Source organism: Myxine glutinosa, chromosome 5 (genome assembly GCF_964187855.1).
Source record: "Myxine glutinosa chromosome 5, kmMyxGlut1.1, whole genome shotgun sequence".
NCBI lineage: Eukaryota > Metazoa > Chordata > Myxini > Myxiniformes > Myxinidae > Myxine > Myxine glutinosa.
This window is the reverse complement of record NC_136265.1, coordinates 122,926,195-122,952,674: the sequence shown is the minus strand read 5'-3', so window position 1 is coordinate 122,952,674 and position 26,480 is coordinate 122,926,195. Positions and strand designations below refer to the sequence as shown.

General features: G+C 46.1%; 1 protein-coding gene across 4 annotated transcripts in view; it reads right to left on the bottom strand.

The window, feature by feature from the left end:
• The window catches only part of LOC137427150 (four and a half LIM domains protein 2), a 32,769-nt gene extending 12,955 nt beyond the window's left edge, over positions 1–19,814 (bottom strand). For 3 of the 4 annotated variants that reach the window (XM_078778621.1, XM_078778623.1, XM_068116359.2), the window contains exons 1-3: positions 19,756–19,808; positions 19,404–19,558; positions 6,424–6,592 (exon numbers count right to left, since the gene is read on the bottom strand). In XM_078778621.1, coding sequence (XP_078634747.1) covers positions 6,424–6,579 — 156 coding nt within the window. In that variant the 5' untranslated portion in view covers positions 6,580–6,592; positions 19,404–19,558; positions 19,756–19,808. Of the gene's footprint in view, positions 1–6,423; positions 6,593–19,403; positions 19,559–19,720 lie in introns of all 4 variants that reach the window. The other variant, XM_078778622.1, reaches the window with a different exon arrangement.
• Between the last annotated feature and the right edge of the window lie 6,666 nt (positions 19,815–26,480).

Here is a 26,480-nt window from a genome sequence, read left to right as displayed (position 1 = left end):
TACATACATACATACACACAGAGATTACTGGAATTATAGATAGATTACTACGGCATAAACCATTGGATAATACCATCTGGAACAGCGTTTGTCTGTCCAAATATATGTATGTCCCTTCCACCAGCATTTTGCGGATTTATTGGAAAATGGATCTGGTCAACACCCCCCCCCCCCCCCTCTCCCCTCATCCCCTCCCCTCTCCCTTCCCCCACCCTCCCCCGTCCGGCAACGCCGGGTACTTCTGCTGGTGCTCAATAAATTTCAAACTGATCAGACTAAGTGTTGTCCCTGTCGAATTATGACGTCATAATTATGGCACCAATGACGTCATCGTTAACAACACCTATTCCCCATATGGAGTTATTTACAATGAGCCACGTTTCAATTTTTACATAGAGCAGTTTTGGAGATATAGAGGTGCAACGTTTTTCGGTTTTTCCAAGAAGGCCCCTGTAACACATGACCTATGACGTCATTATTATCATTAAAATATTCTAAAAGAGGAGGCGCTCCTATGGTGAAAATTTCGTGTCCATCAGACCAACAGTTGCTGATTTTTTTTTTATAATGATCGGATGGATAAGTGCTGTATTTGTCGAATTATGATGTCATAACAAAGGCACCGATGACATCATCATTAACATATCTTATTCCCCATGGGGAGTAGTTGACAATGAGCCAGGTCTCAATTTTTTTCCATGGGGTAGTTTCAGAGATATAGAGGTGCGAAGTTTTTCCAAGATGGCGCCTGTGCCACGTGACCTATGACGTCATAATAATCATTAAATTATTCGACAAGAAGAGGCCCTCTTATGGTGAAAATTTCGTGTCACTCGGACCAGGAATTGCAGAGAAAAAAAATTCATACTGATCGAATCAAGTGTTGTACTTGTCGAATTATGACGTCATAATTAAAGTACCGATGACATCATCATTAACATATCTCATTCCCCAAGTGGAGTGCTTGACAATGAGCCATGTTTCAATTTTTTCCCATGGAGCGGTTTCGGAGATATAGAGGTGCATTTTTTTCTCGATTTTTCCAAGATTGCGCCTGTACCACGTGACCTATGACGTCATACTTATCATTTTTAAAATTCCACAGGAGGAGCCGCCCATATTCTGAAAATTTCGTGTCAATCGGACTAACAGTTGCAGAGGAATTTTTATTTATTTTCATATTGATCAGATCAAGCGTTGTACTTGTCGAATTATGACATCATAATTAAGGCACCGATGATATCATCATCAACATATCTTATTCCCCCATGGGAAGTACTTGACAATGAGTCATGTTTCAATTTTTTACATTGGGCGGTTTGGGAGATATAGAGGTGTAACGTTTTTCCAAGATGGCATCCGTACCATGTGGCATATGACGTCATAATTATGAATAAAAAATTTATCCAGGCGGAGGTGCTCCTATGGTAAAATTTCGTGTCAATCGGAACAACGGTTGTTGAGAAAATGAATTTTAAAAATGCAGACACGGCACATGGCACACGTACGCACCCGAATGCTTAAGTGGCTCTGGTGTGAATTAACGGGGGTAGAAAAGATCAAGGTTTTGGATGGGGGAAGATAAGAGATGGTGGTGAACAGCTGTTTTAAACACCTGGAGGGTGGAGTGGGATTGAAGAGAGTGAGGGAGTTTGTTCCAGAGGCGGGAGAAAAGAGGAATGAAGGAGTGAAGGTGAGCAGAGAGTCTTGATTTTGGCAGTTTAACCAGAAGAGGGTTGCTGGCAGATCTTGTGCGACCTGCAGGAATATTTGGGGGACAGAGCCCAGAGAGAGCTGGGGGAGCAAGGCCGGAGAGGAGTCGGTAGAAGACAGAAAGCCCACCAACCTGCCTGCGGTGAGTGAGTGAAAGGCCCTCGGAGTTAACGTCATCGCAGGAGATTCCAATGATTCTGAAAGCTTTGGTTTCAACAGCGTGAAGACGAGCTAGGTGTGAGGCAGGAGCACCAGCCCAGAAGGGAGAGCAGTATTCCATTGAGCTGCGGATGAAAGCCTTGTATGTGGCGAGGAGCTCAGGTGTGCCAAGGAAGGACTTCTTTTTTTTCAAGGAAGGAAGGACCAAGAATCCGGCATCCCAGGATATGTCCTGGGATGCCGGAGAGGTGGGGGCGGGGGAAGGTGGTGGCAATTATCCCCCCCCCCCCTAACTTTTGCTAAGAGGATTTGAGTGCCTTACCACACGGGGTCCTGTGATAGGCTGACGACATTGCTGGACTAGCAGAGAGTGTGAGGTTTCTAAAATGCACCATATCCTTTGGTTGCCAATAAGTTGTCGTCGCAAGTCTTTCGGAGCCTTTAGGGAGACAGACCTCAAAATTTCCTCCAAAGGATTTGCTGATTCCAGTTTGTCAATTTTCACTGCGATAAGACACCGTACGTAGCCTGGCAGCAAACGACGCGACCTGACAAGCCTCCAGCTGCCGTGAAGTTACATGCAATGCTACCATCGTTATAGGGGCGTGCGGTGCACTACCACCAATTGATGATTGATAAATTTTAGGTGTTGCAATTAATTAAATCAATCTTACCGCACGTGGGTGCCATCACCTTTTGTACCTTTTCATGTGTACAACCGCCTGGTGCACTTCTGTTTTGATCATGAGCATCATGCTCTACGTGTAATTCCTGTTCCGCTTTTTCGTTTGATTTGAGGCCTCCATTTTTTCTTCAATTTGCAATTTGCTTTTTATCTCCAGATATTATTTCCCAACCTATATTTTAGCGGTTGCCGAAGATGATAAGAAGAGGCCATTTCGTTAGGTACAAAAGGTTGTTTATTGTACAGAAATCTCCAGCAACTGCTAGCGAACGGAAGTCATAACGGCTTATATAAAACCAAGAACCCTCTTCGGAGTGCGTGGCTCCAACAGCCGCGCGTGCATCACGACGACACAACCAAAAGCCCGTGTGCGTGGGTTAGACCAAACCCATCGTAATGGTAACCGTCACATGCGGATAAGTTAACCGCGACAAGTGAATAAGGTAACCGCGACATGTGAATAAGGTAACCACTACATGCGCCCCCCCCCAGAAGGCACGCCACGGGCGTGTACGTAGTTCGCGGGTGGAACAGAGCCGGGCCGCGGGTGGAACAGAGCCGGGCCGCGGGTGGAACAGAACCGGGCCGCGGGTGGAACAGAGCCGGGCCGTGGGTGGAACAGAGCCGGGCCGCGGGTGGAACAGAGCCGGGCCACGGGTGCTGAGCAGCGGTAGCCGTTGTAGTTGCAGCAGTAGGAATTGTGGGAGTGGCGAGCAGCAGTGCGCGCGAAGACAATGAGGCGCCAGTGCGCGCGAAGGTAACAAAGCAGCCGTGCGTGCGCAAGAGATGAGCAGCAGTAGTAGCTGTAGGTGCAGGAGCATCAGCCTCGGGATCCGCCGTAGGAGCAGTAGTAGGAGTGGCGAGCAGCAGTACTCGGCCTGTGTGCGCGGAGGCGACGAAGTAGCAGTACTCGGCCTGTGTGCGCGAAGGCGACGAGCAGCAGTACTCGGCCTGTGTGCGCGGAGGCGACGAGCAGCGGTGCTCGGCCTGTGTGCGCGAAGGCGACGAAGTAGCCGTGCCCGGCCTGTGTGCGCGGAGGCGACGAAGTAGCAGTGCCGCCAACGCCCCATAACGGCGTTCCTTCGGAGGGTCCCAGAGCTGGTTCGCCCCTCTAGTCGTAGAGGAGGAACCGAGCGCGATGCGCGAACCACATGGCCGCTCGCCGTTGCTAAAACTCCGGCAGTTCGAGTTTAGGTCTTATGGAAGCGTGTTCATTTGGCCCCCGAATACGTTCGGTGGCAACGGGGTCACCAGTTTAGCGGTTGCCGAAGACGATAAGAAGAGGCCATTTCGTTGGGTACAAAAGGTTGTTTATTGTACAGAAATCTCCAGCAACTGCTAGCGAACGGAAGTCGTAACGGCTTATATAAAACCAAGAACCCTCTTCGGAGGGCGTGGCTCCAACAGCCGCACGTGCGTCACGACGACACAACCAAAAGCCCGTGTGCGTGGGTTAGACCAAACCCATTGTAATGGTAACCGTCACATGCGGATAAGTTAACCGCGACAAGTGAATAAGGTAACCGCGACATGTGAATAAGGTAACCACTACAATATCATTAAAGGGAAGGATATGGTGTTCTTCCTCTTTCTTTTTTTGACTCTCGAAATCAGTTCTGCCCCCCTTGCCCTTCTATTACTCCGGCATTCCCAGCCATGTCCATGACATTTGTTTCCGAAACAACTCTTTTCGCAAGGAACCCCTTCTTGAAATACATCTTTCACTCCAACTAGCTTGGCTTGTGAAAAGTTAAAAATGACCGTGCTGGGTATTCCTTTTCTTCACTTCCAATCCACATCGCCAGGGACTCCTCCTGCAATTGACACCCCTTTTGCTACCCATTGGCGCCGTCTCTCGGGAAACCGGCCAAACACGCAGACAAAAACAGGCCACACAAGGCCGATGGCTGCCGGGACAACCGCCCGCTATGAATAGCCGGGCCTTTCCCCGGACGATGCATTCCAGAAGCTGACTGTGGCAAAATATGATGGACTTTGTAATTTGTTCCCCGTCACCTTACCGAGCAAAAACGTAACCAACCAACCGACTGGTGATCTAAACTCTCATTGACTATCTCACTAACCAATTGACAACCAGTGCGACTTCATGAAAAAGCAACGGACCAAGTGACCGATCAGTTGCCACTGCGACACCACCTGGGGTATATTTGTTGTCAGGCCTGGAAACCTTACCATGGTGTAACCAAACACTTGACCATATTGGCTCCAATGGCGGGCCGGTCGTGGCTATAACTGTACCGTTCACTTGTGAACAACGAGACCCCATGACCTTCTCTGTGGAAGCTCGTAGACTCAGGTTTGCTTCATAAAACGCTGATGCCTATTACACCTTATACCTCCTATTTTACCACACATGGGTGGTGCTACTCCCTCAGACAAGTGCTTTAAAATGTTTATTATATTTATATTGTCATTTTGCCATCAAGTTTTCATATTACGGGTCATTCAAATAAATTTGCAGAAATTTAGCAAATGAGTTACTTGTTTCGGCATTTACTAATGAATGAGTTACTACACCTTTAATGACCCCAATTATTCCCATTTTCCTGTGGGATCAGCTCAGCTGTGGAAGGTGTTCAGCCCAAGTATTTCACGAACCAGCTGAACAGGCCTGACTGTTTGCACAGGAAGTTGTTAATTTGTTCAGGGTATTGGCAATAACTCCCATATTCTTCGTGAAAGACACCGTGGGATTTTGAATGTCCAACCACTAATGCAGCACAAGGGACAGCTGACAGATCGTCCATCCCAAGGACGGCACACTTTGTGATGTGGAATAACATGCTTGTCTGTGAAATACCAATCTGACAGTTTGTAGTCAGGTCAGGAATAGAACCCGGACTAGACAACACAAAGGCAAGTGCGCTCCTTCTGCACCACGCCATCGGACAGGGTTTGTGAGTTGTGCCAGACAAGTAACTTATGAGTTACAAATGCCATACCTGAAAGTATAATAATACGTTTAATACGAAAGTACGAAAGTATAATATAAATATACTACGTTTTCCCCATCTTGTATATAATGGAGCAGATGTATATATATATATATATGCAGTGTGTGTGTGTGTGTTCGTGTGTATTTGTGTGTGTCTGAAATTGCGCCATCTTTGGTGGTATCCGGTATTACAAATAATTTTTCCTTTATTTTTGTCGTAATATACTGGAACCTTCTCAAAATTATGATAGGTGTTGTGATCAATAAAATATTTTTCAATAATGCCAAAAATTATAAAGTGCATTCCCAAGAATATGCCACAGCACATTGCCGACCGAAGTTGGGCCGAGAAGGGTACTCCGCTAGTTTAGATAACCAACCAAATGAGAAAGATCAGTGGCGAATGAGTTATAAATGTGGGCATACAAAACAGGATTAAATCAGTTAAAACTGAACCCAGGATCAAATGAGTGACAAACTTCAGCCCAAATGACGAATGAGTTACAAATGTACATATCGTAAACAAATTCTAATTTTCAGCGAATTTACACCGAAAGTTTTGCAAATTCCTGCGAATATCGCTGAATGAGATGGAAGCTCCCGAGCGATATTTATGAAGGTAACATGATATTGAGTGTAATGTATAACTTGGTGTTACTGTCTGCTCTACCAAGAGACCGTATTCTGGAGGGAATTAAAATGATGCTCGAAGCACAATGGACAGCAAACATACAACCTGAATAGGGTTTGTGATTGCATTGACAGGACTGAGAGATTGAGATGGAAAAAACATGAACCTTTTGAATTTTTCAAATGAAATAACCTTTTGAAGATGAAAGAAAAAAGAAGAAGTGTACAAAGGTAAAGCAAGGCGGATTTGATGAGAGTTGGGATGTGAACTCCAGAGTACCTTTGAGCCGCAACCGATGCTCTTCTGACATTCCTCACAAATGGATGCAAAGAGGGAGTCATGGCAAGGCAGGCAGTAAGGCTTGTCCTCAGCGGCCGCATATTGACTGCCCAGGAGCGACTTTCCACACGACTCACAATCCAGTACTTCAGTCATTATAGCCTTAGATCTGGAAATAGTAGGATGGGAGGGGGAGAAGGAAAAAAAAATTAAATCACACTGGAAATCACACCACGTGACAGCTGGCTCCATGCCCCGGTTTGCACGGTGGCCGCGTGTTCGGGCACAGCCAGAAAACCATAAAAGAATCTACTGTCTCCTGTTTATTCCTTTAGGTGTTTTGTTTTTTCCCACCTTCATCTGCACCCACTTTTTCTTAAGATGAGTGATAGCACGCGGCATCCTCCGCGGAGCAGCTAGAGGAATGTAAGACTTTGCTGTTATCAGTAATGAATGCCTGTGGATTTGTCTCTGGGGACATCTCTCCCTCTGTCTCCTCTCTTTTTTACTGCAAACAAATGACATCACTGTCTGTGCCTTCTGCCCTGACAATTCCCCTGCCCGCACGATGCCCTCAAACACATAGACAGATGTAAGCAAAATGGCGAACACTCATTTGGTCTTTGTATTCCAAGCATTTTCACTTTGTCTTATGACAGAGTTATTAGAGGATTTCAAGTCGTTTATATTGCTAAACATCCTTTGTCAAGTTTTGCAATTTGAGAAAACGGATCAATCATAGCATCATTAACATACCAGACAACATATACGAGGGCCAGTCAATAAGTAACCTTAAAATGGCGATATAAATTTGAGAATGTAATGTGTGTTGTTGTAAACGATGTATGTTTTTTTTTTGCCTGTTTTAGATCTGGTAACATTGAACGTATGACGTCAGTAGAGCAGTTCCAAGATGGCGGCTCCCTTAGAAGCATGCACCAGGGAGGAGCAACGTTCTGTCATCCGTTTCTTGGGAAGCGAGGGTGTGAATCCCAGTGAAATCCAGCGCAGAATGAAGATGCAATATGGTGACGCATGTTTATCGCTGCAGCAGGTGTACGACTGGGACAGGAAGTTTAAAAGTGGAGTGTCCAGTGTGGCAGACGCTGCTCGCTCTGGCAGGCCTCACACAGCCGACACACCAGAAATGGTTGTGGGAGTTGAGTGCGCGCTAAGGGAAAACCGTCGCATTAAGCTGGATGAAGTGGTCTCCGAATAATTGAACACTAGCCACGGTTCAGCACACCATATCATTCACAATGTGCTGGGGTTCCGCAAACTGTCTTCAAGGTGGGCGCCTAGACAACTCACACCCGAACTGAAAGAACGGCGAGTGGACGCATGTGAAGAACTTCTGCGACGTTACGAAATAGAAGGCGACGCTTTCTTACAGCGCATACTGACTGGGGATGAAAGCTGGGTCCACTACTTTCAGCCAGAAACGAATAGGGCAAGTAAAGAGCCGAGGGATAGCCGAGGCCCACTTGTGGAGCATTACAAGCCCAGAGGGACCACAGTCACCATTGCATCATTCTGCAACCTCCTTAAAAATCATCTGAAACCAGAAATCAGATCAAAACGTCATGGACCACTCACTACCGGGCCCATACTCACCTGGTGGGACGACCGGTCTTTAACACCCGTGACTATAACACGGATAGTGATAGTCAGGAGTGCAATCTCAACCTTGGTGAGTACCCCGTGACCATAACACCAGTGATCAGAAGCATGATTTAAAATATTATATACAGTCGTGGCCAAAAATATGGTACCTTTGCACTTTTTTCAAATAACTAACAATTGTATCTAAAAATAAGTTGAAATTGACAAAAGTATTTGATCTCCACAATTCTTAATTTCACTGTTAATATTACATTTAATGTTAATATTAAGTTTACATTTGTAATTGTACTTGTGTAATTCTTAAAATGTAATTACATTTAATGTTAATATTAAGTTAATATTAAGTTAATATTAATATTTAATAATTAAATTTAATGTTAATATTAATATTAACATTTAACATGTTAATATTAATATTACAGAACCTTTGTTTTAGCTTCAGAACTTAATATTTCCTTTTAGATCAGAATATAAAAAGAAATGGCATTGACAAAATTATTGACACCCTAGACTTAATATGTGACAGCCTTTGGACAAAATAACTGCAGTCAAGCGCTTCCTATAGCCATGAATGATCTTCCTACACCTCTTTACTGGCAGTTTGGCCCACCCACTCTTCTTGTGGAAACTGCTCCAGTTCTCCCAGATTTGAAGGGTGCCTTCTCCCAACTGCTGTTTTCAGATCTCCCCACAGGTGTTCAATGGGATTTAGATCTGGACTCATTGCTGGCCACTTCAGAACAGTCCAGCGTTTTGTCTTGAATCATTCCTGGGTGCTTCTTGAAGTGTGTTTAGGGTCATTGTCCTGCTGCAAGACCCGTGACCTTTGACGGAGATCCAGTTTTCTGACACGGGGTTGAACATTGCGCTCCAAAATGCCTGACAATGTCCTGATTTCATGATGCCATGCACACATTCAAGGTACCCAGTGACAGAGGCAGCACAGCAACCCCAAAACATCACTGAACCTCCTCCATGTTTGACTGTTGGGAAGGTGTTCTTTTCTTTAAAGGTTTCATTTTCTTTTGTGTAAACATAGAGATGATGTGCTTCACCAAAAAAACTCTAATCTGGCCTCTTCTGTCCACTGGACATTCTCCCAGAAGGATTTTGGCTTGTTTAGGTGTATTTTGGAAAACTCCAGTCAGGCTTTCTTATCTCTATCCTCGTCTGATTTTGTGTCTGACCTCCTTAGACAATTCTCTGGTTTTCTTTCTTTTCTCTATGCTCATTGCGGTACACACAGTGACACAAAACAGCAGATTGACTCCTTTTCTCTGTTCAAACTGGTTGAATGATTCATTTTTATATTGCAGGCACCTGCAACTCACCACAGGTGAGTTCAATTCCAAAGTAAAGGAGAATCACCTGCTTGAAATCTAATTATATCGAACAACTTCTAAAAGGTGCTAATAATATTGTCCGGGCCATTTTAGGGTTTCTGTGTGGAATAAGCTAAGATTTAGTAATTTTTTAAGCTTTTTTTGTTTTGTTCCACTGCAAACCAAAGAAATACATTTGTGGATACCAAAATATTTTGAAATTTCAACAATTTTCTGGAAGAAATGGTGCATTATTTGAAAAAGGTGCAAGGGTGCCAATATTTTTGGCCATGACTGTACATACATATATATATATATATATATATGTGCACATAATTTATGTATTTGGTAAATGCGGGGAAATAAAATGGCCTCTGCCTGGGTACGAATACAGCATCAAGTACATAAAAAGAATAAGACTACAGGTGTCTGTTTTGCGTCAGGACAAGATCCATGACTTGATGAGTTATGGTGACCAAACAAAGTCAATATGACGCTTGACAAGGCAGCTGCAAGCCCAGCCCGGTTGCATTCCTGTGGTCAAAATTTAGATTTATATAATTTCTAAAATCACGTGGAAAAAATGTTCATCTTTAAAAAAAACGATTATTCGTACGTTGTGTCGGCCCTTACGCTTGAGGGTTGAAAAATGTACAGTTCATGCATGAATTTAAGGTGCTCATTGTGGTAACACACTCGCCATTGGACTGTCCAGTCTGTGATCGATGCTTGAGGAGGTCAAGCTTGGTTTTATACCACCATTCTGGTGCAGTGCCAGCAGGGGTAGCTGCATCATGGAGCATGCAGACTGTCGGATGGAGGCTTGAAGCTGGATGTCTCGTTTCGCACAGGCACGATTAACCAAATGATCCTAACGTGTGTCCTAATTACCTTGCGATTAATTTGTGGAATAACTTGGAAATGGACAAAGGGACAGGATATGACAGTCCACACATGTCAGAGACAAATCAGACAGGGTTGTATTTGAAGAATATGCAACAAACTTTCAGAAATTGTTCAGTACATCAATGCCACACACACAAACATGTACACACACACACACACACACACACACACACACAAACACACTAGGAGATGGATTAAATGTCCCTGCATTGAAATCAGTTTGTTTTCCTTTTGGTTGTGCATAATATTGAGGCCAAAACGAGCTTTTTTCTTTTCTTTTCTTTTTTCCTTATTTTTTGTTTCTTTCCTTGTACAGTTCTATTTCCTTCTCTCTGTCTCCATAAAAGGTAACTGTTTCTTATACACAGAGTTCCCAGGAAAGTCCAACCCAACCCCACAACGCCCACCCAGCATTGTAGCCTCCATGTAAGGACAAGGCTGGCTGCGTGCAGCCAATGAAATAAAGTCCATGAATTATCGTTGCAATGTCAGGAAGCACAGGAGTAAAAAAAAAGAAGAAAGTTGGATAAAATACCACTTCATCAGAATGAAGACGCAAAAAAAAAAAACCACAAAAATAAATCAAGGAAAATGCCAAAGACAAACTTTTGCAATTGTGCCTCAGACAGGAAGTAACATGCTATAAAGGAATGGCTGGAACATGGCTCATGCAATGACATGCAGACTGGTAGCGGATGGAAGGGAATATATAGTCATTGATATCGAAACCGAGAAGAGTGTAGGTGGAAACACTTGGAGGAACATCTCAAAAGTGTTCGGAGTTATAACGGTTGTGCAATCTGAAAAGGTTGTGTCGCTCGTATACATTCCTGGCATGTCACTGTGACTGTCCAGGTTGTGTCGCTCGTATACATTCCTGGCATGTCACTGTGACTGTCCAGGTTGTGTCGCTCGTATGCATTCCTGGCATGTCACTGTGACTGTCCAGGTTGTGTCGCTCGTATACATTCCTGGCATGTCACTGTGACTGTCCAGGTTGTGTCGCTCGTATACATTCCTGGCATGTCACTGTGACTGTCCAGGTTGTGTCGCTCGTATACATTCCTGGCATGTCACTGTGACTGTCCAGGTTGTGTCGCTCGTATACATTCCTGGCATGTCACTGTGACTGTCCCGGTTGTGTCGCTCGTATACATTCCTGGCATGTCACTGTGACTGTCCAGGTTGTGTCGCTCGTATGCATTCCTGGCATGTCACTGTGACTGTCCCGGTTGTGTCGCTCGTATGCATTCCTGGCATGTCACTGTGACTGTCCAGGTTGTGTCGCTCGTATACATTCCTGGCATGTCACTGTGACTGTCCCGGTTGTGTCGCTCGTATGCATTCCTGGCATGTCACTGTGACTGTCCAGGTTGTGTCGCTCGTATACATTCCTGGCATGTCACTGTGACTGTCCCGGTTGTGTCGCTCGTATGCATTCCTGGCATGTCACTGTGACTGTCCAGGTTGTGTCGCTCGTATACATTCCTGGCATGTCACTGTGACTACCCAGGTTGTGTCGCTCGTATACATTCCTGGCATGTCACTGTGACTGCCCGGAGCACAGACATGAACGAGCACAAGCACACCGCCGGTACTCGCGTGGAGCAAGTACACAGATGAAAGTTTTCCATAATACACCTAGATTGCGATTCGATTGGTCGGTTCACACAGTGTTCGAAGGCCAACAGAAAGGAAATGTTGCACAGGAAGTTTTATGGACAATGTATCAGCGGAAGAAGAGAATGGATCATGGTGACGTGTGACACTATTTCGGAAGAAAGAGATCAAAATGACAGGTTTTCAACAATGTGCAGTCCAGAAGTCCTTGTCGATGCCACGGTGACCTCGCGTAACCAATAAAGTTGCGGGGACAAATTCTGTGCCGCTTCTGAGATTATCATGAGGTCCATCTCGTTTCAAGATTGATAAGTCCTAATTTTATGGAAAAAAAAGAGCATGGATATTGTTTTTTGTTTTTTTTTTGGGGGGGGGGGGGGGGTTTGTATACAAGATTGAGGCTCGTGAAAGCGCTAACATTAATCACAAAAAAAGTCAAACCGACACATAAAACACAAAAAATAAGGGGAGCGGTAGACAAGATGGGGAGAGAGGGGGAAGGAAACAAACACAACATTTGAGAGCAGGGACATCGGGAGAAATGTGGGAGGGGGAGGGCTTGGGGGGAGGTGGGAGAGGTATAAAACATATGAACACTGCAAGGACTTCCAGGAAAGAAGTTGGAATTTCAAAAAAAAAAAGTGTATCTGGGGTGAATTAGCGGGGGTAGAAAAGATCAAGGTTTTGGATGGGGGGAAGATAAGAGATGGTGGTGAACAGCTGTTTTAAAGACCTGGAGGGAGGAGTGGGATTGAAGGGAGTGGGGGAGTTTGTTCCAGAGGCAGGAGAAAAGGGGAATGAAAGAGTGAAGGTGAGCAGAGTGCCTAGATTTTGGCAGTTTAAACATAAGAGGGTTGCAGGCAGATCTTGTGCGACCTGAAGGAATATTGGGGGGACAGAGCACAGAGAGAGCTGGGGGAGCAAGGCCGGAGAGGAGTCGGTAGAACACAGAAAGTCCACCAACCTGCCTGCGGTGAGTGAGTGAAAGGCCCTCGGAGTTAACTTCATCGCAGGAGATTCCAATGATTCTGAAAGCTTTGGTTTCAACAGCGTGAAGCCGAGCTAGGTGTGAGGCAGGAGCACCAGCCCAGAGGGGGGAACAGTATTCCATTGAGCTGCGGATGAAAGCCTTTTTTTTTTTTTTTTTTTGTATACAAGATCGAGGCTCGTGAAAGAGCGAACATTAATCACACAGAAAGACAAACAGACACACAAAACAAATAACATCGGGAGCGGTAGACAAGATGGAGAGAGAGGGGGAAGGACACAAACACAACATTTGAGAGCAGGGACCGAGAGACATGGAGACATCGAGAGAACTGTGGGAGGGAGAGGGCTTTGGGGGGGGAGGCATGGGAAGGGGGGGGGGGGGTGGGAGAGGTATAAAACATATGGACACTGCCAAGACTTCCAGGAAAGAAGTTGGAATTTCAAACAAGGTGGATCTGGGGTGAATTACTGGGGGTAGAAAAGATCAAGGTTTTGGATGGGGGAAGATAAGAGATGGTGGTGAACAGCTGTTTTGAAGACCTGGAGGGAGGAGTGTGATTGAAGTGAGTGTGGGAGTTTGTTCCAGAGGCGGGAGAAAAGAGGAATGAAAGAGTGAAGGTGAGCAGAGAGCCGAGATTTCGGCAGTTTAACCATCAGAGGGTGGCTGGCAGATCTTGTGCGACCTGTAGGAATATTTGGGGGACAGAGCACAGAGAGAGCTGGGGGAGCAAGGCCGGAGAGGAGTCGGTAGAAGACAGAAAGACCACCTACCTGCCTGCGGTGAGTGAGTGAAAGGCCCTCAGAGATAGCTTCATCGCGGGAGATTCCAATGATTCTGAAAGCTTTGGATTCAACAGCGTGAAGCCGAGCCAGGTGTGAGGCAGGAGCACCGGCCCATAGGGGAGAACAGTATTCCATTGAGCTGCGGATGAAAGCCTTGTATGTGGTGAGGAGCTCAGGTGTGCCTAGGAAGGACTTCGCACGACGGAGGATGCCCAGTCGGCGACTGGCTTTGGAGGCCAGCTTGTTTGGAGGCCTTGTATGTGGTGAGGAGCTCAGGTGTGCCAAGGAAGGACTTCGCACGATGGAGGATGCCCGTTCGGCGACTGGCTTTGGAGGCCAGATTTGAAATGTGGTTTTACCAAGAAATATCATGGCAGATAGTGAGACCCAAAAGCTTGAGCGACAAAACTTCTTGGAGAGGAGTAGATGGGAGGGTTTTCCATTCGGTCTTTTCGGAGAGACATAGTAAGAGTGTGAGATTTGTCAGGATTGAAAGACATGTTCCACTTGCTTGACCAGTCTGTGATTTTGTCCAGGTCTGCAGAGAGTGAGGAGGCTGCAGACTGCCGATCTGAGGGATGAGGAATGGAGCGGCAGATAGTGGAGTCATCAGCAAAGTGATAGAGAGGATTTTCCAGAGAGTCGGAGAGATCATTGATGAAGACCAGAAATAGCACAGGGCCCAGAACACTACCATGGGGAACTCCAGCCAGAACAGGAAGGGGAGATGAGAGAAATCCATTCAGGGCCACACGTTGCCTACGACCAGAGAGGAAGTCCGCAAGCCATGAGTGGAGATTTCCATGGATACCATAGGAGGAGAGATTTGTGAGCAGAGCGGGGTGCCAGACCGTATGGAAGGCACGTGATGTGTCAAGTGAGACAGCTCTGATTTCCTGTTTGGCATTGAGGACCTCCATCCATTGTTGAGACAGCAGAACCAACATGTCCAGAGTAGAATTACCTGGTCTGAATCCAAATTGATGATCAGAGATCAAGCCATTGGAGAAGAGGAAGGATTTGATATCCGAAGCAATGATGAATTCCATGACTTTGCTGATAATTGGAAGCAGGCTGATTGGTCTGTAGTTGCAAGGATCTGTTTTTGCACATTTTTAATGTAAATCGGTAATGTTTGCTGATTTCCAAGATGCTGGCAGACGACCTTGAGCAAAACAGAGGGTGAAAAGAACAGAGAGAGGGTGAGATAGAGCGGGAGAGCAGGATTTTAGGACCCGTGAGCTGATGCCGTCTGGTCCAGTTGCAGAATCAGAGTCGAGGTTTGACAAAAAACTTCTCCACCTTGTCAGGAGAGAAGGACACAGAGTCCAGGAGCAGTTGGGTTCGACTGGGAAAGGTGGGAACAGAGAGAGATGGGTTTGGGACAAACCAAAATAAAAAACCAAAGAACCAAAAAAAAAACCCCAAAAAAAACAAACCAAAAAAATTGTTTGGTAATCATCAATCGTTGCCTTATTGAAAACCCTCAAAAACACTAATATTTCTGTCCACTGTGGTATAGTTGTGTCCCAACTGGCACACCAAAAGTGGTGGAACATTTCCTGGCAGGATGAGCCACTGGACATTCTGCCATCTCATTATGGATGAGGTTCTTGTCTTCTATGTCTTCCATCACCTCTTGTCATGCAGGTGTTGCACTGATTACACTTTCCACCATTTGCTTTTCTGCAGAACCAATGAGGAACACACATTCATCGATCAACTCATTCATTGCCTCTGCTTCCCCAAATCGAGGTTTCAATCACCGGCATGGCGAGAGATGCACACCTGTCCCCGAAGTCTGTCTGGCTCTGAAGTCTCCTTTGAGATCACAACTTACCATGATACATCATGTCACAGTCTACCTATCCGCAAGTCTTCCTCCTCCATTGCAATTTAGCCACACTCCTCTGTTTGTCCTGCCTGCGTAGTCTCCACTTTCCCTCTGTCCGTTTGTATATTGTTAATATCACGTCATCTCATACTTCCATGAATCTCAGCATTTGTACAGGAAAAAAATGGTACAAATCAGATTACAAGTCAGAGGTTCATTGGGAGGTCCCAATGCAACACTTTCGGAACAGTCATTGCCACTGTTTAATGTCTCCAAATATACGAGGAGTAAATCAACTGTTTGTCCCTGGAGTAAATCAAGCACATCAACGGCTGCAGACAGCGTGGATTTCGACAGGAATATCTCATGATAACCAAACACATCAACAAACTCCATGGTAACAGATGTCTGCAATCATTTACTTGAGGAACATGACTGATAGCAGCAGCCACAGCAGAAGCTCATTTGCTCGATCTCTATTTACTCAAGATGTATATGTTCCCATGGCAACATGACAGGAGTAATGCTCTCCTGAAAGCAACACAAACAGGCATCCTATAGGGTGGACCATATGTCTGGTTACTCACCGTACAGATCCCCTCCGCCCCCACCCCTCGCCGGAGACCATGTGATTCCCTCTTACAGTCATGAAATGAGTCGTTTAGACCAGCCAACTGGTAGCATTCCATGATGAAACTATCTCTTAGCTATGACTCGTGCTGAAATGATCCATCAATCTATTGCATCCAGACATCATATTTACCAGAATGAAAAAATGTTGTATTATGTTCTTGTCTTTCGGAAATTCTAAATATATGTATGTATATAAGTAAATATATATGTAAACATATACACATATACACCAATCCTGGTCGATTGCTGAATTAACACCAGGGGGGTTGACTCAGCCTGTCATCCTTCCGAGGTCGGCACGTTGAGCACCAGTTCACTGGTAATTCCCTGTGTGTCGCAAGAGACGACTAACAGGGTTGGCGGCAGGAAGGGCATCCGGCCATAAAACATTGCTTCAAAAAGGGGACCACGGTGCCCAAAAAAAGGCCAACCCCTGCTCTGCGGGGAAAATGGCCTCTAAAGGTGGTTTATACACTACATGACCAAAAGTATGTGGACACCTGAACATCACACATCTCATTTTAAAATAATGGGCATTAATATGGAGTTGGTCTCCCCTTTGCTGCTAGAACAGCCTCCACTCTTCTGGGAAGGCTTTCCACTGGATGTTGGAACATTGCTACGGAGATTTGCTTCCATTCATCCACAAGAGCATTAGTGAGGTCGGGCATTGATGTTGGACGATTAGGCCTGGCTCGCAGTCGGTGTTCCAATTCATCCCAAAGGTGTTCGATGTGGTTGAGGTCATGTCTCTGTGCAGGCCAGTCAAGTTCTTCCACACCGATCTCGACAAACCATTTCTGGATGGACCTCACTTTGTGCATGGGGGCATTGCCATGCTCAAATAGGAAAGGGCCTTCCCCAAACTGTTGCCACAAAGTTGGAAGCACACAATCGTCTAGAATGTCATTGTATGCCGTTGCATTAAGATTTCCCTTCACTGGAACTAAGGGGCCCAGCACGAACCATGAAAAACAGCCCCAGACCATTAATCCTCCTCCACCAAACTTTACAGTTGGCACTATGTATTCGGGCAGGTAGTGTTCTCCTGGCATCCGCCAAACACAGATTCCTCCGTCAGACTGCCAAATGGTGAAGCGTGATTCATCATTCCAGAGAAGGCGTTTCCACTGCTCCAGAGTCCGATGCTGGCGAGCTTTACACCACTCCAGCCGACGCTTGGCATTGCACATGGTGATCTTCGGCTTGTGTGCGGCTGCTCGGCCATGGAAACCCATTTCATGAAGCTCCCGACGAACAGTTGTTGTGCTGACGTTGCTTCCAGAGGCATTTTGGAACTCGGTCGTGAGTGTTGCAACTGAGGACAGACAATTTTTACACGCTACGCGCTTCAGCACTCGGCGGTCCCGTTCTGTGAGCTTGTGTGGCCTACCACTTAGCGACTGAGCTGTTGTTGCTCCGAGACGTTTCCACTTCACAATAACAGCACTTGTAGTTGACCGGGGCAGCTCCAGCAGGGCAGAAATTCGATGAACTGACTTGTTGTAAAGGTGGCATCCTATGACGGTGCCACATTGAAAGTCACTGAGCTCTTCAGTACAGCCCATTCTACTGCCAATGTTTGTCTATGGAGATTGTATGGCTGTGTGCTTGATGATATATACCTGTCAGCAATGGGTGTGGCTGAAACAGCCGAATCCACTAATTAGAAGGAGTGTCCGCATACTTTTGGTCATGTAGTGTGTAGATTTATGTAAATATATATATACATGTAAACATATATATGTAAATATATATATGTAAATATAAACACACATCACTGGCTGTCCTTGTATTTCAAAGCTCTTTCAAAAGGTTATTATTATTTTTTGTCTGTCTGAAAGCAAACAGCCACAGTCCACCAAGTCTGTCCCTCTAATATCTATTGGACTCTCTCTGTCTCTGTGTCTGTCTGTGTCTGTCTGTCTGTCTGTCTGTCTCTCTCTCTCTCTCTCTCTCTCTCTCTCTCTCTCTATGGAGACTTTTAAAGCCACAAATGACAGCGAAGGCACGAAACAGACTATAGAGAGTCTTGTGCTCCTCGACCCCATGGCTCCTCTACCCCGTGGCTCCTCTACCCCGTGGCTCCTATACCCCATGGCTCCTATACCCCACGGCTCCTCTACCCAATGGCTCCTCTACCCCCGTGGCTTCTCTACCCCCGTGGCTCCTCTACCCCCATGGCTCCTCTACCCCATGGCTCCTCTACCCCATGGCTCCTCTACCCGTGGCTCGTCTACGCCGTGGCTCCTCTAGCCCGTGGCTCCTCTATCCCATGGCTCCTCTACCCCATGGCTCCTCTACCCCCATGGCTACTCTACCCCATGGCTACTCTACCCCATGGCTCCCCTACCCCCATGGCTCCTCTACCCCGTGGCTCCTCTACCCCGATGACTCCTCTCCCCCATGGCTCCTGTACCCCCATGGCCCCTCTACCCCGTGGCGCCTCTACCCCGTGGCTCCTCTATCCTGTGGCTCCTCTATCCTGTGGCTCATCTACCCCATGGCTACTCTACCCCATGGCTACGCTACCCCATGGCTACTCTACCCCATGACTCCTCTACCCCATGGCTCCTCTACCCCCATGGCCCCTCTACCCCGTGGTGCCTCTACCCCGTGGCTCCTCTATCCTGTGGCTCCTGTTTCCACAGGAGCCACAGGATCTACCCCATGGCTAGTCTACCCCATGGTTCCGCTACCCCCATGGCTCCTCTACCCCATGGCTCCTCTACCCTGTGGCTCCTCTATCCTGTGGCTCCTCTACCCCATGGCTCCTCTACCCCATGGCTCCTCTACCCCGTGGCTCCCCTACCCCATGGCTCCTCTACCCCCATGGCTCCTCTACCCCCATGGCTCCTCTACCCCATGGCTCCTCTACCCCGTGGCTCCTCTATCCTGTGGCTCCTCTACCCCATCGCTCCTCTACCCCATGGCTCCTCTACCCCATGGCTCCACTACCCCCATGGCTCCTCTACCCCATGGCTCCTCTACCCCGTGGCTCCTCTACTCCATGGCTCCCCTACCCCCATGGCTCCCCTACCCCATGGCTCCTCTACCCCATGGCTCCTCTACCCCGTGGCTCCTCTATCCTGTGGCTCCTCTACCCCATGGCTCCTCTACCCCATGGCTACTCTACCCCATGGCTATTCTACCCCATGGCTCCTCTACCCCCATGGCTCCTCTACCCCGTGGCTCCTCTACTCCATGGCTCCTCTACCCCGTGGCTCCTCTACCCCATGGCTCCTCTACCTCGTGGCATGTGCTCTTACCGTGCGAGCTCCGAGACGTGGGTCGGGAAGGCGCCGCTAGCTTGCTGTGTCTCCGTGTGTCCCCCGACGTGTCCGTCCCCGACGTGTCCGTTCTCGACGTGTCCGTCCCCGACGTGCCTCTCCCCTTCACCCTGCCGCTCTGGAATTTCCTTCGCCTGGTATGAACGGTGGCGGTGGGAGGGGGAACTCGAGTCAAATAAGGAAATAACGAGAGCTCCTCGGACACCAGCTTGGAGTGGGGCGGTGGGGGTAGGGGTGGGGGTCACAGTGATGAAAGTGGACAAAAAATGAGCAAATATTCCATGGTCTTGATGGACCTCGAGGAGCTGGGAGGAGGGGATTCCTTACACACCCTCTTTCTTCCTTGGATACCTTCGCTACCCTTCCTCACTGCACACCACACCACACCTCAACCCTCCCCCCCTTAACCATCGCCTTATTTTGGACCTCCCACACTCCTCCCCTTTCACGGTCACAATCCCCGGCTGTCTCCGCCCCTTTATTCTCCCCATTGCGCGTGCAGCCGGACACATGTAAACTTGCACTCTGTGGTCAACATGAAATCATGAGAGTTTGGTGTCTTTGGTGTTAAACAGTGAGAGCATGGTGTGAAATGATGAGCTTGGGGTATTTGGTGTGAAATGGTGTTTTTAGTGTGTTTGGTGTGAAATGGGGTTTTTAGTGTGTTTGGTGTGAAATGGGGTTTTTAGTGTGTTTGGTGTGAAATGATGAGTTTGGTGTGAAATTGTGAGTTTGGTGTTTTATGGTGTGTTTGGTGTGAAATGATGAGTTTGGAGTTTTTTAGTGTGTTTGGTGTGAAATGGTGAGTTTGGTTTTTGTTGTGTTTGGTATGAAATTGTGATTTTGGTGTTTTATGGTGTGTTTGGTATGAAATGATGAGTTTGGTGTGAAATGATGAGTTTAGTATGTTTGGTGTGAAATGGTGTTTTTACTGTGTTTGGTGTGAAATGGTGAGTTTGGGGTGTTTGGTGTGACATGACGAGTTTAGTATGTTTGGTGTGAAATGATGAGTTTGGTGTGTTTGGTGTGAAATGATGAGTTTAGTACGTTTGGTGTGAAATGGTGTTTTTACTGTGTTTGGTGTGAAATGATGAGTTTAGTATGTTTGGTGTGAAATGGTGTTTTTACTGTGTTTGGTGTGAAATGATGAGTTTGGGGTGTTTGGTGTGACATGACAAGTTTAGTATGTTTGGTGTGAAATGATGAGTTTGGTGTGTTTGGTGTGAAATGATGAGTTTAGTATGTTTGGTGTGAAAAGATGTTTTTGGTGTGTTTGGTATGAAATTGTGAGTTTGGTGTTTTATGGTGTGTTTTGTGTGAAATGATGAGTTTGGTGTGTTTGGTGTGAAATTGTGAGTTTGGAGTTTTTTAGTGTGTTTGGTGTGAAATTATGAGTTTGGTGAGTTTGGTTTTTGTTGTGTTTGGTATGAAATTGTGAGTTTGGTGTTTTATGGTGTGTTTGGTGTGAAATGATGAGTTTGGTGTGTTTGGTGTGAAATTGTGAGTTTGGAGTTTTTTGGTGTGTTTAGTGTGAAAAGACGAGTTTGGTGAGTTTGGTGTTTTTTGGTGTGTTTGGTATGAAATTGTGAGTTTGGTGTTTTTTGGTGTGTTTAGTGTGAAAAGACGAGTTTGGTGAGTTTGGTGTTTTTTGGTGTGTTTGGTATGAAATTGTGAGTTTGGAGTTTTTTGGTGTGTTTAGTGTGAAAAGACGAGTTTGGTGAGTTTGGTGTTTTTTGGTGTGTTTGGTATGAAATTGTGAGTTTGGTGTTTTTTGGTGTGTTTGGTATGAAATTGTGAGTTTGGTGTTTTTTGGTGTGTTTGGTGTGAAACAGTAAGAGGCAATCCATTCTCACCAAGTCCAAAGTCTTTTCATTTCCCATCCCTGAAACTTGCTGGAACCGGAGAAGGAAACCTGTTTTTATGTTGATGTGTTTAATGGAGATCCAGATAACGAATATACTAAGCTAACACCTGGTTTATCATTAATCGGTTATCAAAGTACTGGTTTAACTGTTTAACCCAACGAACTTTAAATTCCGTCCCAATATACCTTAATTGAACCATTCTCTAAAGGAACATTTTAACTGTAACCAGTGTAAAGGATTGTGTTCAGGTACTCACCTGGTCCCCTGTCTATACGTCGTTGTGGTTGTAACAGGTGAGCGAACCCTTGTTACACACACCAGGTATTATATGGTTCAGGTACTCGAACCTGGTCCACTGTCTACACGTCGTTGTGGTTGAAACAGGTGAGCGAACCCTTGTTCCACACACCAGGTATTATATGGTTCAGGTACACGAACCTGGTCACCTGTCTACACGTCGTTGTGGTTGTAACAAGTGAGCGAACCCTTGTTACACACACCAGGTATTATATGGTTCAGGTACACGAACCTGGTCACCTGGCTACACGTCGTTGTTGTTGTAACAGGTGAGCGAACCCTTGTTCCACACACCAGGTATTATATGGTTCAGGTACTCGAACCTGGTCCACTGTCTACACGTCGTTGTGGTTGAAACAGGTGAGCGATCCCTTGTTACACACACCAGGTATTATATGTTGATTTATGACTCCAGAGTCTGCAGGTTGTAAATGTTGAACCGTCATTCATTGTTCTTGAGATTTTGAATCTAAACTTAGATCGACTCTCAAAATGGCTCCAGCGATTTCCTGCCTTGGCCCGTTCGTGTTACCGGCTGAATTCCTGCCTCGTAACACGAGGATCCTGGGTTCAAATCCCATCAATCAAATGCCGACACATTGTCCACTAATGTCCGAGTAATTCAGGTAAAGATGCTGACTGTAAATGTCAACTAACGTTGAATGTCCATGTCGACTAATGATATACTGGGTTGATTAGATACACTGGGTGTGTACCCCGGTTTAGAATAGGTACACCGTACCCCTGCGTGTCGTAAGAGGCGACTGAAAGGGTTGGCGTCAGGAAGGGCATCCGGCCATGAAAACATTGCCTCAAAAAGAGAACCGTGACAATTACAACTACATATGGGCAGGGTAGAGCCCGAAGTACCCTTGGGGGACCCCACTCCCTCTCGACAAAACTCAAGGTGGGGTACCCGATCGAAGAAAGGGTGGAAATCATTCCATTTATGACGACGAAAAGTCTGATGCCCGACGTGGAGATCGGTTTCTGAGGTTTGGGACATGGAATGTAGGGACAATGACAGGGAGATCAGGAGAAGTGGTGGAAGTATTGGTCAGAAGAAGAGTGGACATATGTTGTGTGCAAGAGACGAGATGGAAGGGAAGTGGTGTGAGAATGGTGAAGGGTAGGCAGGGACAGAAATACAAGTTTGTGTGGCAAGGGTGCCCGGAGGGCGTGAATGGTGTTGGTGTCCTGTTTTCTGAGGAGTTTGTAGACAGTGTGGTGAGTGTGACTAGAGTGAGTGAAAGGTTGATGATGGTGAAAATGATGATTGGAAAGCTCTTGGTGAACGTTATCTCAGGATATGCTCCGCAGGTTGGTCGGAGCGATGAAGAGAAGGACAAGTTCTGGTGTGCGATAGAGAAGCTGATGGAAAACGTGAAAGATGAGGAAGTTGTTGTGGTCGGAGGACACCTAAATGGACATGTGGGAAGGAGTATGGACGGTTTTGAGGGAGTTCATGGGGTTTACGGATATGGTGTGAGAAATGGAGAAGGTGAGAGGATTTTGGAGTTTGCTGATGGAGCTGATTTGTTGATTTGTAATACTCAGTTCCAGAAAGAGGATAATAAGCTTGTTACATACACGTCAGGTGGGTCGACGACAACCGTTGACTACCTGCTGGTGCGTAGGCGAGATAGGGGGCAGCTCCGGGACACAAAGGTGATCCCGGGGGAGGAGGCTGTTTCACAGTACCACTTGGTTGTCTGCGACATAAGGGTGAAAGGTGCGAGGAGAGCTCGGCGGGTGAAGTACCAACCGAGAATGAAGGTGTGGAGGTTGAAAGATGTGAGAGTAAGGGAGGCATTAAAAGAGAGGCTGAGTAGGGTAGAGGATGATGTGGTTGAGCTTGAACGTGGTTGGATGTCAATGAAAGATAATCTGTTGGGAGCCGTTGGTGAGGTATGTGGATGGACAAAAGGATAACTGAGGCACTCGGAAACATGGTGGTAGGATGATGAAGTTGGAAAGAGGATTGACGAGTAGAGGAATAAGTTCAAGGAGTGGCAGAAGGCGAAGGGTACGGGAGCAGAAAAAGCAGAGCATGAAAGTTATAAGGCAGCCAAGAAGGCTGCAAAGAAAGAGGCAGCAAAGGCACAGGAGGCATGTAGGAAAATGTTCGGAGAACGCTTGGATTCAGAAGAGGGTCAGATAGCGGTATTCAGGATTGCAAAGCAGATAGCGAAAGAGAAGTGTGATGTGATGGGGGTGAGTTGCTTGAAGGATGAAGTGGGACAAATCGTTGTGGACACAGATGGAATTAAAGGAAGATGGAAAAGATATATGGAAATGCTGTTGAATACAGAGAATGAATGGGATGGCAACATAGAGAGAAACCCAGTTTTAGGACCGGCAGAGAAGATAACTGAGAAGAAAGTTGAGGAAGCGATAAAAGCAATGAAGAGTAGAAAAGCAGGAGGGCCGACGGGAGTTGTGGGCGATATGTTGAAGGCAGCAGGAAGTTGCGGTGTGAAGAGAATGACAGAGATCTGTAATCTGGTGGTGAAAGAAGGCCGCATTCCAGTGGATTTGGAACTGAGTACCCTCGTCCCTCTATACAAGGGGAAAGGTGACGCTCTGGACTGTGGCTCGTATCGAGCGACAAAGTTATTGGAGCATGGAATGAAGGTATTGGAAACGGTGTTGGAGAGGAGGATAAGGAAGAAAGTGAAGATCGATGAAATGCAGTTTGGATTTATGTCAGGAAGAGGAACGACAGATGTGCTCTTTATTGTGAGGCAGTTGCAGGAGAAGTACATGGAGAAGAGGAAGAAGTTGCTTCTTGGGTTTGTTGATCTGGAGAAAGCATTCGATAGGGTTCCACGCGAAGTATTGACATGGGCATTGAGGAAGTTAGGAGTGGAGGAATGGTTGATCAGAGTAGTGATGGCAATGTACAAAAGAGCGCGCACAGCTGTAAGGACGAAGGATGGGAACAGTGGTGAGTTTGAGGTGAAGGTGGGAGTGCATCAGGGGTCGGTACTAAGTCCACTACTATTTGTAGCTGTGATGGATGTGCTGGCTCGGAATGTAAAGGAGGGTTTACAGTGGGAGTTGTTGTATGCAGACGATCTGGTGTTGATTGCGGAAAGTATGGATGGACTGAAGGAAAAAATGAACAAGTGGAAGGAATGTATGGAGACAAAAGGTCTGAAGGTGAATATCGGAAAGACGAAGGTGATGTCGTGGTAAAGCATGTGGTGAGGTGGAAAGAACTGGGAAGTGGAAGTGTGCTGTGTGCAGTAAGGGTGTCAGAGTGAATTCGATTCAATGTACAATGTGCGCTGAGTGGGTTCATCAAAAAAAAAAGTGGTTTGAGAGGGTCTTTAACCAGTGTGGCAGTTACATTCAAATGTAAGGTGTGCACAGAGGGAACTGCAGATGGTGGAAATGTTGAGGAGTTGGATCTTGGAGACGGCGTGAAGCTGGAAAGTGTGAAAACATTTTGTTACCTAGGAGAAATGCTGAATGGAGAAGGTGGATCAGACTCGGCAACGGTTTCTCGAGTGAGATGTGCATGGAAGAAGTTTCGGGAACTGAGTAGCGTGCTGACGAGGAGGGGAGTGTCGTTGAAGCTGAAGGGAAAGGTGTAAGCTGCATGTGTGAGAAGTGTTATGATTTATGGGAGCGAGACATGGGTAATGAACGTCGAGCAGCAACGAAGGCTGGAAAGGGTGGAAATGCGAATGGTTCGGTGGATGTGCGGAGTATCGTTGAGAGAGAGGAAGACAAATGATGAATTGCGAAAGATGATGGGAATAGAGCCTGTGATTGATGCTGTGAAGAGGAACAGTTTGAGATGGTTTTGTCATGTGTTGAGGAAGGATGAAAGTGACTGGTTGAGAAGAATGATGGAAATGAATGTAGAAGGAAGTAGAGGACGGGGAAGACCGAGAAAGACTTGGCTTAAGATGGTGGAAAAAGAAATGCGGGCAAGGGGGTTAACAAGGAGAGATGCAGAAAATAGGGCAAAATGGAAAAGATTGTCATGGGGACCGCAAGGCTAACCCCCGCTCTAGCAGGGAAAATGGCCTTAAAATGCATGTTGTTGTTACTCCCGCAAGGGAGTAATGCATTCACTCGTGTTCGTGTGTGTGTGCGTTCGTATGTTCATGTATTCGTGAACAAGATATCTGGAAAAGTTCTGGACGGATTTGGATGAAAGTTGGTGGGATGATTGCCCTTGGGATAAGAAAGAATTGATTAGTTTTTGGTGAAGCTCAGGATATTATTCCAGATCCAGAAATTTTTTGAAGGATTTTTTTACCATTGGAAGATAGGGCTCATTTTGTTTTTAACATTATCTTCTATATATTCTATATTTAACATTGTGATATGAAAATAGTTTTCATATTTGTTGTAAATGTAGTTTAAACTCGTGGTTATGCGTTAGAGCGGTGTATTTGTTTTTAGCAGCGTCGTCTTCAATGTTTATTTATTTTTTCTAATAAAGACAAGTTCTGTCATTTTAAAACCACCAAAGTGTGTATTAGGTTTCCCCGTTTCATAAAATGTGTCGTTTGATACGTATAATGCTTTAAAACTGTTTTTTTTTTTTTTTTTTTTTACCTCAGAAGAGATATCAACATTTAGCTCAGCGAATGTCATTCGCCGTGTCAGTATTTGATAAACTTATAAAGACATAGTTCCAGATTTGTCAATGGCTGAGGGATATTAACAAACGAATAAAACAGATTTGGCAAAATTCCAACTTTTTTTTTGAAAGATCGCATATTCACCCAGAGTTGTGAGAGGCTGAAGAAGAAGAAATCTTGCATGGGCTGCCCAGACCAAATAAATAATTCTGGTTCTGGCTCTGCGACTTTCAGGTTTATTACTCCCGCCAGGGAGTAACGCATTCGATCGTGTCCGTCCGTGTGTGTGTGCG